At 39.5% G+C, this 16393-nt stretch overlaps 1 protein-coding gene across 9 annotated transcripts in view; it reads left to right on the forward strand.

Moving 5' to 3' along the window:
- Positions 1-16393, forward strand: part of DST (dystonin) — a 291855-nt gene that overhangs the window by 97750 nt on the left and 177712 nt on the right. For 6 of the 9 annotated variants that reach the window (XM_039726446.1, XM_039726455.1, XM_039726411.1 and 3 more), the window contains exons 3-5: positions 8334-8423; positions 11226-11303; positions 13826-13918. In XM_039726446.1, coding sequence (XP_039582380.1) covers positions 8334-8423; positions 11226-11303; positions 13826-13918 — 261 coding nt within the window. Of the gene's footprint in view, positions 1-8333; positions 8424-8958; positions 9058-11225; positions 11304-13825; positions 13919-16393 lie in introns of all 9 variants that reach the window. The other 3 variants (XM_039726401.1, XM_039726416.1, XM_039726407.1) reach the window with 1 other exon arrangement.

Consider the following 16393-nt stretch of genomic DNA (forward strand, 5'->3'; position numbering starts at 1 on the left):
TACAAGGAAAGGCTGAGGGTGCTGGGCGAGTTGAGCCTCAAGAAGAGGTGACTGAGAGGGAACTCATCACTGTGCATGAGTATGTAAAGGATGGGTGTCAGGGAGAGGGACCAGGCTCTTCTCAGTGGTGCCAAGGAGGACAAGAGGCATTGGGCAGAAATCTGAAGCACAGGAACTTCCACCTGATTATAAGGAAGAACGTTTTTACTGTGCAAGTGACCAAGCACTGGAACAGATTGTGGAGTCTTCCTTACTAGAGATATTCAAGAGCCATGAATGTACTCATGGGTGACCCCAATATGAAGGCCGGACCAAATAACCCACTGTGTTCCCTTCCAGTTTGGCTCATTCTGTGATGATGTTAAAGGAGTTTTTGTTTTTTTATTTCCTATAGGAAGCGGAAAGGACTTGTGACATTTAGGACACTTGCTTAAAGTTCTGTACAATGATGCTGTTTCAAATATTACACATCTACTGAAATCCACAAAAGGACTCCTCGATGTGTGTGTTTATGTCCCACTGTTTGATATATATCTAAGATTATACCTCTGATTGCACACTTGCTGATTTGGGGATTAGGAAAATAGTGGAACACATTTCACAAAACAAAAATGTGGGAAGTTAAGAAAAATATAAGGGTATTTAGCAAGACTTAGCAATGGCCATATAAATTATTTTTTTAAATTGAGCTAGCGTATACTTGTATCTTAAAGCCATACAAATATTTGATGATTAATAGAGTTATCCAGAGATGTGTGGAATAATTGAGGGCAGGGGCGAAATAGAATATGCGAAAGCAATGGATGATTGAGTTGTCTGGAAGAAATGTGAAGGTTAATGAAGGGAAAAAGAAAAGTGACTGATTTGAACTTTTAGATACAAGGACAGGCTGTTAGAGGGATGGAACACAGGAAGGGTGTTATGGTTGTCATGATAATAAAGTTTAAAGCATTGGCCAGAGGAGACAGCGAAGGATGAATCCAAGGATGCAGTCAAGGATGAATCTTCAGTTAGAAAACATCTGCTATAAACAACGACTGGGGGCGTTGAACTCACTCTGTAAAAGAGACTTGTTTAAATGTTCCTTAATAAAATCCTTAATAAAGGATTATTATTAATCCTTTATTAATATAATTATTAATCCTTAATAATTCCTTAATAAAGGAGTTTTATGGAATTGAATAACATTAGCTGTGTCTGCTACTTGTGAGTATTAATATCCAGCAACATATTCAAACAGAAAAATTCCTCCTGAGTGAATAATATTCAATACTCAATATTCAATACAGTTATTCAATAAAGGAATTGAATAACATTATCTGTGTCTGCTACTTGTGACTATTAATATCCAGCAACATATTCAAACAGAAAAATTCCTCCTGAGTATGAAAGAAAGAACCATTTATTTTCCATGAACCACAAGAATTGTTTTCTGCAGAGTGGACCATTAGACTGTCAAAAGGAAGGCGTGAAAAAGAAGAGAGTGAAAATGAGTTTTGGAACCACTAGGCCTAAAGCAGGATTTGCCAGACCCTGCTAGCAAGCGGGCAGGAGCCAGGGGAGGCCTGGCCCAGGCGCGTGTGCCAGCCCTGGCTGCGGGCGGTGTCCGGGCGGGGTGTCCAGCCTGGAGCTGCAGGAGCAGCACCCCCTGCAGCCCCGCGGCTCCGGCACACTGCTCCGGTGCTCCTCACCGCCCTCAAACTCTCTTCATTAAACCTGCCTGCTTGTTTACTTTTAACAGAATGAGTGTAGTATGGGGTTCAGTACCGAACAAGCATTGTGACCAGGGTGTGTGTTTGGAGTTGGGCTTTTTCCCAGCAGTAAGTTTTGGGTTTAGAGCAGGAGATGAAAGACCAGGGCTCCTCGGGTGGCTGTCGGTGTGCGTGCCAGTGTGCACGGAGCTTTGGCTCCCGGATCCCCTGGCGTGGCACCAGGCTGCCCATGGAGCACAGCCCAGCGCCTCACTGCCTGCACAGTGTGCTGGGGGGACATTACCTGCCAGGGACTGGGCCTGCAGTGTCTAGAGCCATACTCGTCCTTTACGTGGGGGAATGTGAGATGTCTGTAGAGTAAAGTAAGTGCTCTTGAAGATTTTTGAAGAAGCGACTTCCTTGGCAGATCAGTCACGTGGAAATGTTTTGACAAATCTCATATTTTCACAATTACGTGCTTCATGGCTCTTGTTACAGCCTCTTCAGAATTTTAGAGTGTTTCTCATAGCATGTGTCAGGCTAGTAAATCTTTATTTTTTGTACACAAATGCCTCTTTTTGTATTAGAGGGTTTTTTTATTCTTTACTTGTGGCATAGATTTGTTATCATGCAGTTAGAATTGCCACTGTGATTTCTTAATTTCTAAAGATGAAAGGACTAAAACTTGCGTGTTTGCAAAACTTACAGAAAACTGTTCCTCCATAAGTATCATTTTTAATAAAAGTTTTTCTTTAAAAACAAGCTTAAGTGTGTTTTTTAGGAAGCTGAAACATTAGGCAAACTCATCAGGGTGTCAGGATCTTAACAGTGGCCACAGAAGTTTTTCAGCTCTTTGAATGCTGGTGGCATTTGCTGTGGAACACTGTAGTCATAGGAGCTCTTAACTATTTATCCATTATCTTGGTGAAAATTGTTTTACTGTTACTGAAGTGAGTGGGCGTTCTAAGAGATCTTTCTCCCACAGGCATTGACTCAGATTCTTAAAGAATGAATTTGAAGTTTTTGGCCTTGTGCCAGCTGTCATTTTGACTTATCTGTGACCTCAGTGGTAATTAAGGCCTGACCCTTTTTTTCCCCTAAACACACCCCTTACAGTTCTAACTTTTGGGCCTTTTCCCATTTTCCTTTGAAAAATCAGTAATACTTTACGTCTGGGCTGGGCATTTAATTCACTTTGTGCTTCCAGAAGCAAGGAGAGCAGTACTTGAAAAAGACTTTCCCAGACAATGTGGTCTGAACAGCCTCAGCTGGATCTGTAATACTATCATTCTCGATAACTCCTTAGTAATGACACTGATTTTATGAAGACTTGACAACTGAACTTCAGTTATTCCAAACAAGTATGGTTCAGATTTGATTCTAATCTTGCCTGTTCTGGAAACCATAAGAAAATGTCTAATTTGAGATGTTCTCACAATGATCAGTTCAGCTTAACTATAATATGGAAAGAGAGCTTTCTGATGTTTTTAAGGCAGATATTTGATTAAAGTAGTCTGCTTTCCTGACTCTGTAAAAAAATGTACAATTTTACAAATAAGTGAGCACAAAACTCTGCCGTGTTTCCAAGTCATGCAGCTTGCCAGGGCCGCAGTGATTACCTCACCTGCCCCAGGGATTTCCTGGTGGCCTCCAGTACATGGGTGTTACTTTGAGTTGGTCCTGCTTGATCTGATTATATTCTCTCCTATCTCTTTTGCCTCCACTCTAGATTCTGCAGCACATTAATGTTTCTGCATCTTCTCACACTGTTTTAGTTGAGAATGTACTCTGTACATTAGAGGTGCTGCTCTGGAACACACTACATCCTAACAAGAAAGTCTGAGGGATCTATGTGTATGCTGGGTGTGCACCCACTGTATACACAGAAATGGGCACAACCCTATTTTCCTGACATATTTACTTCTAATCAAGAAAAAAGGGTGTGATTCTTGTTTTAGTAGAATCATCATAGAATCCTAGAATTGTTTGGGTTTGAAAGGACCTTTAAAATCACAGAATCACAAGGTTCGAAGAGACCTTGAAGATGATTGAGTCCAACCTAATAATAAGCTGAATTAGAAAGGACTGCAAAGATCATCCAGTCCAGCTCCCAGTTCTGCAGAACACCATCCCCAAGAATCGTGCCATGTGTCTGAGAGTATTGTCCAAACACTTCTGGAACTCTGTCAGGCTTGGTACTGTGACCACTTCCGTGGGGAACCAGCATCCTACCACTAGAATCCTACTGCCAGAATGGAGTGGAGGCACTTTTTGGTGAAGAACCTTTTCCTAATATCTAGCTTAAACCTCCCCTGACACAATTGCAGGTCATGTAGTCCAATCCCCCATGCAATAAGCAGGGTCATCTTCAACTAGACTAGGTTGCTTGGAGCCCCATCCAACCTGATCTTGAATGTTTCCAGGGATGGGACATCCACCTCTCTGGGAACTCTCTTGCAATGTTTCACCACCTCACTGTAAATTTTTTTTCCCTTATATCTGGTTTAAATACACTCTCTTTTAAATTAAAACTCTTACACCTTGTCCCATTGCAACAGGCTCTACTATAAAGTAGGTATGACAGTGTTGGATGGTGACCTGTGCATCTCCTGTCCATCCTTGTCAAGACCGGGCTGGTTTTGCTTGCAGTGGTGGAAGTGACAGTTCTTCCCCTTCTGCCATATAACTGTAAGCAGCCATTATTGTGTAAAACAATAGATTTTGTTCTAGAATCAAGACAAATAATATCAATAAAAATTGTAAGAAACTGGTTTTCTGTGGAAGATGGCTTATTTTCTGTTGTGACTGATGGCAAAACCAGAGATCACTATGTGCAAGTTTGGTTCACTAAGCATTGGCATCTAGGACTGCTTGAGATGTATAAGGGTGCTCAGTACAGACATCTGTGGGGGACTGGCCAGCAGGACCTAGGCAAACATTAGTCCTTCTGGAGAGGAAGGGAGACCAAGGTTTATGTTCAGGCATAGCCCCTGCACATAGTGGAGGAGGGCAAGCCTGTCAGGCCAGTGAATTTCATAGAAGAAGCAGAACAGTGTGGGGGTCCAAGTGGAAGCTTTTGGAGACCATAGCCATCTTCTTGCTCGTCATCGCTCAAGTGTCTGATGTGTGGGGTCTGGGGTCAGGATTCAAGCTTGATCACTGTTACAGTATTAAAAGCTGGTTTTTACTGGTGATAGTGCAGAGATTCCCCAAGGCACTAGAATGCAAAGCATAAGCTTGCTGGAAAAGGATGATACGAAAATATCTGATGCTTATGTCAAGGAGAATGGAGCTTTCATTACCACAGACATCACAGAATACATGCCAGAAGATGAAGGTCAGAAGATTAATCTCCTCTAAAACAGTGCCTTATATTCACTCTGTCTCCTTTTCACTTGTGAAGCCATTTTGCTTTTCTTGTTTAAGTTTTGTCAGATGCACCTCAGCCACTCTGTGTTTCCCACGTCTTCCTTAAAGAATCTCTTCTCATGCCCAAATTGTCAAATCTGCCACACTCACATGGGTATATTGCAAAAAATTGCCTGAAGCAACACGTAACCTACTTTGCCTGCGCACCTTGTAAAATGTTGGGGCGACAATTTGTGATTTTATTGAAAAGCCACAAGAACTGTTGTGAAATTCTGTGGGCTCAGTAGATCCCACACATCTGTCCAGGGACCTCCTTCTGCATCCAGTATTTGGCACTGTGTGTTTTGAAGGAGGCTGAAAAAGATTTTGTTATATGTGTTGAGAGACATTGCCCAACTGATAGTTAGAGAGAGGTGATTTTTCAAGCTTTTTCTGAAGTGTCAGTGTAGGACCTCTTGAGGAGTGCAAGATGGTCCTTTTGGAAGAAGTGATCTGATGCTTTGAGCGAACATACTTGCTCACATTAGTAGCCCAAATACAGCCTTTTAGATGCACATCTGCTGCTCAGAGTATTGGAAGAAATTCCTTATTATGTTGCCCTGTACCAGGATGTCTGGCACAGTATGTACTAAATAATTAATCCTCACAGTAATTGCCAGCCAGTGGCAGAACTAATACAGGTACGTAAGGCGTACTGCTGGTTTTCCTGTTTTGACAGCCCTGTGCCAGTTTTTTCATATGCAGTGTGAGTTCATCTCTGAAGTGTCTGTGATTTTTGAAAAGATAAACTGGGGAAGATGGTAGTCTTTGTAATACTTAGGAAACCTCAGAGCATAAGAAACAAACAGAAGGTTAATAAATGTGTGCTGTGACAGAGACAGAGTAACAGGATAACAAAATTATCTTGCATCTATTGGATAAAAAAAGCAGACAGAACAGAAGTAGTGGTATTTTCTCACCCACAATTCAGATACCTGCACACTGGGCAAATCCCGAGTTTTATGTTGAAAAGAGTGTGGGCATTGACTTGGGGCCGCACAAATAGTTCTTTAACTGTGCTGTGCAGTGTCTTTGAGATGTACACCACTGAGTTTTATGTTAAAAAGAGTGTGGGCATTGACTCACAAACAGTTCTTTAACTGTGCTGTGCAGTGTCTTTGAGATGTACACCACATTCCCCTGTCCTTAACCTTATGTCCTGCTGTGCCTCTGGCCACCAGCCTGTGCTGGGCTGTTCTGGCTGGGGATTCTGCTTTCCAAAGAGAAGTGGAAAGGGACATGTCCTGGGTGGTGGGGCAGGCAGCCCTCTCACAGGGTTTTGTCATAAAGAAAAGTTGCCTACTTTTAAGAGAAAGAGTTTAATTCTCAGTTTGATACAGTCCTTTGAATATAAAAATAACATGTGGGTGGGCTGTTCTGGCTGAGGATTCTGCTTTCCAAAGAGAAGGGGAAAGGGACATGTCCTGGGTGGTGGGGCAGGCAGCCCTCTCACAGGGTTTTGTCATAAAGAAAAGTTGCCTACTTTTAAGAGAAAGAGTTAATTCTCAGTTTGATACAGTCCTTTGAATATAAAAATAACATGTGGGTTAAAAATTAAAGATTCTTATGTTTCTCATCTTTTGAGCATTTGTCATAATCAAATCTTGTATCAGGGATATCAATTATTTATATGGCTTCCCTTTTCTTTCCTTTCACCAGAGATGTGGTAGGAGAACACCTGTTCTTTTTCTTTGTTCAGTTTGGCAGTACTTCAGTATTATCAGAGAATTTTTTTCCTAGTTATTTTTTTAACATTAATTGCTTGCAGGATAAAAAAAAAAAGTAACTAAAATTAAAATGATACTATTTTATGTATGTGTGTGAGGGTGTAAAGCTTATGTTTATGTATTAGAGTATTGGATTGTAATTTGGCTGTGTACGTAGACTCTGTGTAAGCGCTTTGGAAAATATGTGTTATAATTCCTCATGGAACAGTCTTCTAGGTGACTTGTTCTGGCTAGTCTTCAGAGCAAGCATAAATATGTTCTGATGCTGCTCTCAATTAAGATGATGCTGTTTGTGAAAACAGATTGCAGGGTAATTTCATGTTTAAGATTGGAATAAGAAAAATTGAACTAAAAAGCATTTATAAAGCTAATCTTAGGTATGGGTACAGATCTTTATGCAACAGGATGAATCTCATAATTCCCCCAAAAATGTAGCAAACAGAGTTGTTGTATTAAGTTGAAGATCTGGGTTGACTCTTGCTGCCCTCATCACACACATATGTTGGCAGTCAGAGTGTCCCATAGACCTCATGTTGGAAGTACAACTCATCTCTAGCAGAGGTTAGGAAGAAGAACATTTCTGATGTTGCATTTTATCCTAAGCTTAGGAAGTTTCTGATCTGGTTGTTCAACAGGAACACCAGGGAACTGACATTAAACTGTAGCTGGAAAGCCCACAACCTCTGCCCTAGCAAGTAAAAAATCTCTGATTCTGAAAAATTAGATCCTTTGTGTCACATTCAAAGAGCAGCTGGCTGGAATTGCTGAAGACATTTCAGATGAGGTTGTAATTAAGGTAATGGTAAGAATCAAGAAGTTGGCCTGTGGACAGATATCTCTCAGGTTCATTGTGCCTGTCAGTAAAGGTGGATCTTCCAGCTGTCTCTCATCATTGCAACCCCTCACTAGATCAACCCAAAGTCATGGTACTTTGGTGAGGTGTGTAGGGTGGGTGTGTGAGTTGTTGGGAAAGCTCACTAACTACTGGGAAACCTGAGGTGACAATACGTGCTGTTAATTGGTGGATATCATGGTTTGATAAGTGAGTTACTTCCAGCCTTACTGCAGTGAACATGCATGCTGCTCATAATATGTATCAGTTGTGTGTTTTTTTTAATAATCTGTTGAATCTAGCTACTGTTGTAGTGGTCATTATTTAGGTCCAAAGAGGAGAGTATCTGATATTAAATTGCAGATTCTGGTTTTTTTCATTGATACATGCATTCATTACCTGTAACTTAATATTGTTTTTCTTTTCATTGAAGTGATATAAAGTGTGATGAAACTGCAAGTGCAGAGACAGATGTGAATTTTGTCTATTACAACTAACTTGCATTTGTTAATTTGTCATGAAAATGAAGAAATTGAAAAAAGCAATGCTGAGGTATAGCATTGACATTTAGCATCTGGGGTTTATCTGTATTTTAAAAGACATGTATTACTAAGAGCGTGAATTCTCAGGTGTAAACAGGGATCATGTATTTATTTTTTGCATTTATCTGTGCAGGTTCGAAAACATGTGAATGACCTATATGAAGACCTAAGAGATGGACATAACTTAATCTCACTTCTAGAAGTCCTTTCTGGAGACACCTTGGTAAGCTTTTAGATCATAATGTAGTGGTTTCAAATTGTTAATTATGCATTTTCTCTATTTGTTAATTCCTTGTGTATTGACTGCTGTAGATTTCTTTGATACTTTCTGTAATCTGTGACCTCATACCAAAGACACAAGTTGTATTTCTGTTGGTAAATATGCTGGTGTGAATTCTGTGGGGGAGTGCAATCTGTTCTCTTCGTTTCTTGTGGCTAGTGAGACTTCCTTTCTTAACAAGGTAATGCACCTTCTGCTCTTTCCTTTCCTTTCCTTTCCTTTCTAATTTTTGTTTTAACAAATATTGGATGCTTAATATCTTTTTGCATTTAAGGGAGTAACTTACAAATAACAAGGATCAAATGTCCCTGAAATTGTCTAACACACTCCTCAGGTGTCATTTCCTTTCTTTGTGAGCATTACTTCCCTTGCTTGGTATTTGTTCTCTTCATTATGTTCTTCTTTTCATGCTCTTCTTTTCATTTGTGGTCTGTCTTGTGTTTTTGCTGTCCTGTCTCCTGTCTGTTGTATTCATTAGCCAAGAGAGCGAGATTTTTTGAAGACCTTACGGTTGGTGAGTTCAACAGAAGCATGCGCAAATGAACAGCATGAGGATGTGGAGGATGAGGATAAGGGGGTAGGTGCCGACCCCCATAACTGTACTAATGCAGTGTTTGAAGTGTGGTGTTTGCTAATGTAAATTCTTAGTTTGGTGTGCTGCAGTAGTGAGCTGTAGAAGAAACAAAAGGACTTTTGTTGATAAGCCAGGATACCTGTGTTTATGGTGGAGGTATGGTACAGACAAATTTTTATTTAGTCTTTCTGTGAACAGCTAAAGTGCAAATGTTCAAGGTTTCTATTTGTTTTCTTTCATTAAACTGTACAAAACCATGGTGCAAATGTATACTGGACAACACTATCAAGAAGCTATAAGATAATTTTTTAAAATAATAGTTAGGGAAATTCCATAATTTTATTAATCTAAGACTTTTTTTTTAAACTTGTAAACAGTATTGTCCATATACAAGTAATTTAGACAAAGACTTGAAGGTTCTTCTTAGTGAAATCAATGAAAAAAATTGATTTCTCTTAATTAGAAGCACCAGTTTACTATGTGCATGGTGTGTGTGCCATATGGATAACATCTTGAAATAAGGTAATTCAGTGTGCAGATCTGGTTTTTTTAGAATTTACCATGTGTAGTAGTGATTTTTATCAAAGCAGGTAGATTGGAAGTTAAGTGACAGCTTTGTGTTGTGGCTACTAAAAATACAGATAGTTTGCAGGGTTTCTCTTTCTTGCAACAAATGCTGAATTATCGATTCTCTATATTTTGCCCATCCAGAAGGGAAATATTTGCTCATAAAGTTTAAAATGTTGGGTGCTTGTTAGTCTGAGTGAGCTGTTTAATGACTTTTTAGACCTTGCATTTTGGCTTTTGCTGAAGCAACTGGCTGACATAGGGCCTGAGTGCCTCCCTGGCTCCCGTGTGTTGTGCTGCAGTTGTGATTTCAGTGGAATTTGTGTGCTTTTTTTCTGAAGTGCAGCATCAATCAAAATGCTGCATTGTTTTATAAACGAAATATTTCCCCTCTGAGATGCTAACTGTGTACTTTGGGGTTTACTATACCTTCCTTGTGGAAAACCAAGTTCCAGGTCTGCAGTCCTTCATTCCATCTGTGGAAGCTACGTGATAGCAAGGGCTGTAATGCTTGCTGAGTTATTGGTGTGAAAAACAAGGGGCTAAATAGAAGATTCTGTAATGGAAATTAAAATTCTTTTTGTTTCAGTTTATGCTTCTTATTCAACTTCATTTTCTTATGTTTCTTTTTGGCAAGCATCTGATACTACATAGGGGGAAAAAAGGCAGTTGAGGAAGGCTGGGGCTTATCTGTGTGTTTCACAGTGGTTGTCTGAGGAAATGCTAATATTTATGGCTGATCTCTAGCAATTATAGTCCACTTCAGTTTATTGCTGTGAAAGTTTGTGAAAAATCTGACATAAGGAAGATTAGAAGGACTTGGATATGATGTTGATGGTATAAATTTAACTGCTTTCCCATGCTGATCTGTGACAGCTAAGTATGCGTTTTCTGTGTGATTCTTCTTCTTGGTGATTTTATACTAACTGCATGCAGTTTTGCCATGTTTCCATTAACACACCGCTCATTTTTATTTTACAATTCCTTTTTGGTGGTTCTGACTTTGCTGTGAAGGGAGTGACTTGTTAGTTTTTTTCATGCTTTAAAGTTTTCTACCCAAGTCAAGAGTTTAAACTTACACTCCAGGACGGTTCATGTTATATTATTCTGTTTGGAGGAAGATACTATCTTTATTAGATGCTTTAAAGAAATAAGTATAGATATCATAATCATTATGCAGTCATACCATTAAGCCATGAAGTTCCATACAGAGGTAAGCTTTTCCATCACAGAATTTACCAGAACAATGTAAAAGTCCATGACATTACTTATGTTTTGTTTTGCTTAATACACTGTAAATATTTTATAATAATATTTAGTTTCTGTAGGTAATAGCCCTCTTGGCCTTAATAGTACCTTACAGGGAACAGCTATCAGCCTGCATGGATCACAGTTGCAGTTGGGGACCACTGATCTCTCTTGCTATCCACTGTACTAAAAAATAAATACAGTTAAAATAAATAGTTGTAGCACACTTTTTCACCAAAGGTATTGACTTTATTAAAGCTGTTGTGCTTCAAATGTTCTACATGATATATTTAAATCAGACTGTTTGTTCTTTTGTCTGATGAGAAAATCTCACAACTACTGTTTTCCACTTGTAGCCCCGAGAAAAGGGTCGGATGCGTTTTCACAGACTGCAGAACGTCCAAATTGCACTTGACTATTTGAAAAAGCGCCAGGTATGATAAAAATAAAATAATAATAAAAAAAATTAACGAACATTTTGTCACCTATACCTAATAAATAACAAATTTGTCCTGCTTTCTCTCGTGCATGTTGTCTAACAGCTGCTCATGTAGGCTCAGCTTTATGTCATGCTTGAGATGGTTAAGAGAGATGTGGGAAAGGTAGTTTTACACCACCCTTCCCTGAGCAATAACAGCACGTCCCATGTGTGTCATGCTATCAAAGAGGAGAAAATTATGGGCAATGTCCTTAGGAGCTGCTTATAGTAAATTTAACTGTCTTTCATACTGCCCAGACACTAGCTGGTATGCAATTTTGTTCACAATCTAGTTTTTACTGCAAAATGATATTTCAAATATATTGGAATATTGTATGGGAGTTCCTTGTTTTGATTGTATTTTTTTTGGGAAAACTTTCTCAAATTTTGATGCTGATAAAAGCAAAAGTAGCGTTTTTAGATGAATTAGAGACGTGTCAGAGCCACCTGGGCACTGTGGAAGATTCAGGCTTAATTTCACTTGTATCCCCTTTTAGCCGTTGAAATCCACTCCATTGCATTTCTGCTACTGTGAATTTCTTTCTACTTTTCAATATATTTTAAATGCTTGCAGAAGCTTGATTTCTCCCTTTCTAAAGGGAAAATAAAGGGATTTCCCCCTTTATCCAAAACATGGAAGGAAAAATGGTTCCTCCCTATCTGTCACATCCCAATGAATTGACACTGAAAATCTACTCTCTGATTGGTTAATTAAAAAAAAAATTAAATTGTTTTTGCTACTTCAGAAGTTTGACAGAATATGAGGTAGCAAACCATAAACAGATACTTAGTTTTGTTATGAAACCAGATGTTGTTTTGCATTTTGAAATTTCAAACCTGCCTTTCGGGTCACTGAATGGAATCTGTGCACTGAGAACAAAATCCTCTTTTGCTGAGTTCAAAGCAAACTTTTCCTGTTAACCTAAGTGAGCCACTGAACAAGTACACTACAAAGTGACAGTCACAATGGCTTTTTTATGCAGCAGGACCTCAGGAGCTGTACTGCACCATGCCTTGTTCATGCATGGCAGACCATGTGTGTGCACTGAGAACAAAATCCTCCTTTGCTGAGTTCAAAGCAAACTTTACCTGTTAACTTAAGTGAGCCACTGAACAAAGTGACAGTCACAATGGCTTTTTTATGCAGCAGGACCTCAGGAGCTGTACTGCACCATGCCTTGTTCATGCATGGCAGACCATGTGTATAAAATGCAGGAGGTGTAGTGCTGTGTCATCTTCATGTTTATGAACATGCACGTGGTATGATTATGATATGAGGATTTTTGTGCTCTCTTTAGCATCGCAGCTTTGTGAAGATGGCTGTGTTCTAGTATACAAAATATTTGTAGGGCTTTGGTCTTGGCAAATTGTCAGTGGAGCTTGCAGTTCATAAAAATTTCAGCCCTCTGGAAGGTGTTTCTAAACTGTATTTAGGAGTTAATTGGCTCAGGTTGGCTGTGTAGCCTTCAAGTTCACTGCTTTATTGTGATTATAAAGCAGAGAGAGCCTATATATTGATAATTTTGAAGCCTGGCTTATGAAATGAACAAACAACAAATTGTGAAATACAGTTTTTCTTGCAGAGAGTGTGGTTTGATGCTTTTTTTCTCTCCAAATAGTAAAGATTATGTCTGCAGATCAAAAAGACATGCCTTTGCTTGTTCATTTGATAACAGGATATATGTTGAATAGCATGTGCATGAAACTTTACTATTGTAAGCATAAAATATATTTTAGCTGAGTCATCTTTAACTGCTAGGCTATATGGATGCATAATACATATAGATATTTATACATTTATACATTTATAAAATTAGACAAAAACTGGAATTACTGAACTCATTCTGGGTGTGAGTTTATGGGAGTGTAGTAACAGCAGCTCTTGTTTTAATCCTATTAAGCATTTATTCATAGCATTATGAATGAATACAGCATCAGAAAATATAATAATTATTGTCTTTTTTAATCCATTGTTTACTAAAATGTGATACTAAATTCCTAGTTTTATCAAGCCAGATCTGTGTTTTGGCAGGCCAGTTCTCCTGCTGCTGAATCCTTGTTTAAGTACAGGAAAGCGTGGGGTGGAATGACGGCAATGATAAGTTCCAATGTCAGCACTGCCCTGGGACTGGTACAGCAGCTACAGATCATTATATTCATGTTATCCTGCCCTGCTCTGTCGTGCCTTCCCCTTTTGACAAGAGCTGAGGCAAAGGGTATTTGGCACGGGGATCAGATCTGCCAGCCTAGTGACAGCTGAGGAATTTCCTTATCCCGGTGTGAGTGGGAGAGGGCAATTCCTGGCAGGCCGCTTACAGGCAGAATGCAATTCCTTTCTGCTTTTGAGAATTAAAAAGCCCAGCAGAGTAGGCTCAGGAAGTGAGTAGTGCATCCTTTAGAGTCATACCTGTGTAATGCAGTATGTGTTTGTGGCATATTTATTTCAATTTTGCCTGTATTTTCTTTCTGTGATGGCAGGTGAAACTGGTTAACATCAGAAATGATGATATAACAGATGGGAATCCCAAATTGACTTTGGGGTTGATATGGACCATAATTTTGCACTTTCAGGTAAGCCTAACTTTGCTTGACTGTATGTTTTTGGTCAGTTTCTTGCATAGTGGCAAGGAATTTTGATGTAGACAGGACTCCATAGATTTTATCTCTTCTCTAATTTGTTTCTGAAGGTTTTGATGTTGTATCTTATTTTATGATTTAAACTGGATCTCAAGATTTTATTTGCTAATTTCCTCTCTGTAGAGTGAGAGAAAAAAGCTTCGGTTTTGAACATCATTAAATACAGTATGTATTCCTCCCAGTGTTTGGATATATTCTTCTTCTTTTATTCTACAGATTTCTTTTGATGAGTATCAAAATACATTTGAAAAAATTGAGTATTTTTTTAAATTCAGGATCTGCTGCTTTGAGTATTTTAGCAAGCTGTATTCTCAGCCTCTTCTAGTAGTTGCTCCCATGTCAGCATTTGTTCCTAGCCCCAGTGATGGTGGCATGGGTCACACTAGGTGGCACTCTGGTTGTTGTACACTGGTGGGATTGTGTACAGTATAATGCGGCCTTACAGTGTGTGGTGTTAAGTTGCTCCTCAAAAGAACGCTTGCATAATGGCTCTGGCTGCAGATGATGTAATTCAGATGACAGATAATTCCCATTTAGTGACTGCAGCATTGTTAGCCATGAACTCTCTGCTGTGCAGGCATTTTAAATGATCAGAAATTTGCAAGATCACACAGAAGAAGTATGGTTCCCTTAGGAGCATTCCACACTGGATGTATGACTGAGAAAAAATTTCTTTAAAAAGCTAGAAAGTCTGCTAGGATCTAATGTGCTCTCCTGCAAATCCTAATGTGGAGCAAAGATATGAATAGGGCCAATGGTACCCAGATATAAACAGGGTGCACATCTTAGCCTAGATCAGTCCATAGAATAAAGGAGATGGTCCAGCAAGGACCTGGAGCTCCTTCAGCTCCCCTTGCCATGTCAATCTTTGCTTCCACAAATGGTTATACAGAGAAGAAAAGATTAGGTTTAAATATATTTAAGCATGCCCTACAGAATTGGGCTGTGATTGAAGGTTGCTCTATTTTAAAAAATAGAATATTAGCAGCTTACTAATAGAAGCTGTAAGTGGAAGTTAAACCTTTACTTGATGTGTATTTTATGTTTCTGAACCTGATTATTAGGCTTTTGCAGAATGAAATTGTTAGTTTTTCTCATTAGATGAAGCACAGTACATCTGGCACAATTTTAGGTGCTTGTAAAAAGTCATGAACGTTAGTGCTGCCAGTTGTAAAAAATGGATGAAAGGGAAAACCAATTTGTATAAATTACCTTCTTTAGGTGAAGTGGTGTGGCAAGGATTTTCCCCTGTAAGGTAGTCAGCTCCATATTAAATATGAAATATGTTGAAGCCTTTAAATTGTAGCCAAAACACACTTCACTATGTCCTAACCCAAATAACTACCAACTAAATGTCTGCAAGTACAATTCAGATCTTGTAGTTCTGTCAGAGTAGAATATTTCAGTTGGAGGGGAACTACAATGCTCATCTAGTGGGACTGCCTGACTAATTCAGGGCTGGAAGTTCAAGCATTATGCCCAATTGCTTAGGGCATTCTCCAAATGAATCTGAAACGCTGACAGGCTTGGGGCATTGGCCACCTGTCCAGGAAGCCTTTTCCAATATCTGACCACCCATCATGCTTCCTGATGTCCAATCTAAACCTTCCCAGCACAGTTTTGAAGTATTCCCATGTGTCCAGTGACTGGATACCAGGTAGAAAAGAATCAGAATGGTTTGAGTTGGAAGGGGTCCTTGAGAATTGCCTTATTCCATCCCCCCCTTATGGGGGCAGGGACACCTTCAGCTAGACCAGATTGCTCAGAACCCCATCCAACCTGGCCTTGAGTACTCCCAGGAATGGGGCATCGTAACATCTTCCCTGGGATCTGTTCCATGACCTTCCCAGGCACAGAGGAGAGGCTGACAGGTTGGTAGTTCCCAGCATTGTCTTTTCTTCCATTTCTAAAGATGGGTTCCCCTGGAAAGAGCTCAGTGCCTCCCTCTAGTTCCCCACAGAGCAGTGAGGTCACTTTTCAGCCTCCCTTAACCCAAACTAGACAAACTCAAAGTCCTCAGGTGCTCCACTTAGAACATGCTTTCCATCCCTGCCATCAACTTTGTTGCCCTTCTCTGGGCATTCTCAAGGGCCTTCACACCCTTCTTAAACTGTGGAGACCAGAAGTGCACACAGTTCTCAGAGTGAGGCTGCACCAACACTGAGTACAGCAGGATAATTGCCCCTCCCTACTGTGGGCTGTGTTTCATGCCCCCTAGTATGGGATCTGCCATCTTGATGATCTTCTTTTTCAAAATAGTATCTTAAAAAATTGATGAAATATAATTTTGAGGATGACTACTAGTGCTTGACTAAATATTAAGTCTCTTTTATAAATATGAAGCAACTGAAGAACAGGATGGGTTTTTTTTTTACTAATGGCTGCAGTATACCTACACTGAATGCAGAA

The sequence above is a fragment of the Passer montanus genome, unplaced genomic scaffold (assembly GCF_014805655.1).
Source record: "Passer montanus isolate IOZ18808 unplaced genomic scaffold, ASM1480565v1 scaffold11, whole genome shotgun sequence".
Lineage (NCBI taxonomy): Eukaryota > Metazoa > Chordata > Aves > Passeriformes > Passeridae > Passer > Passer montanus.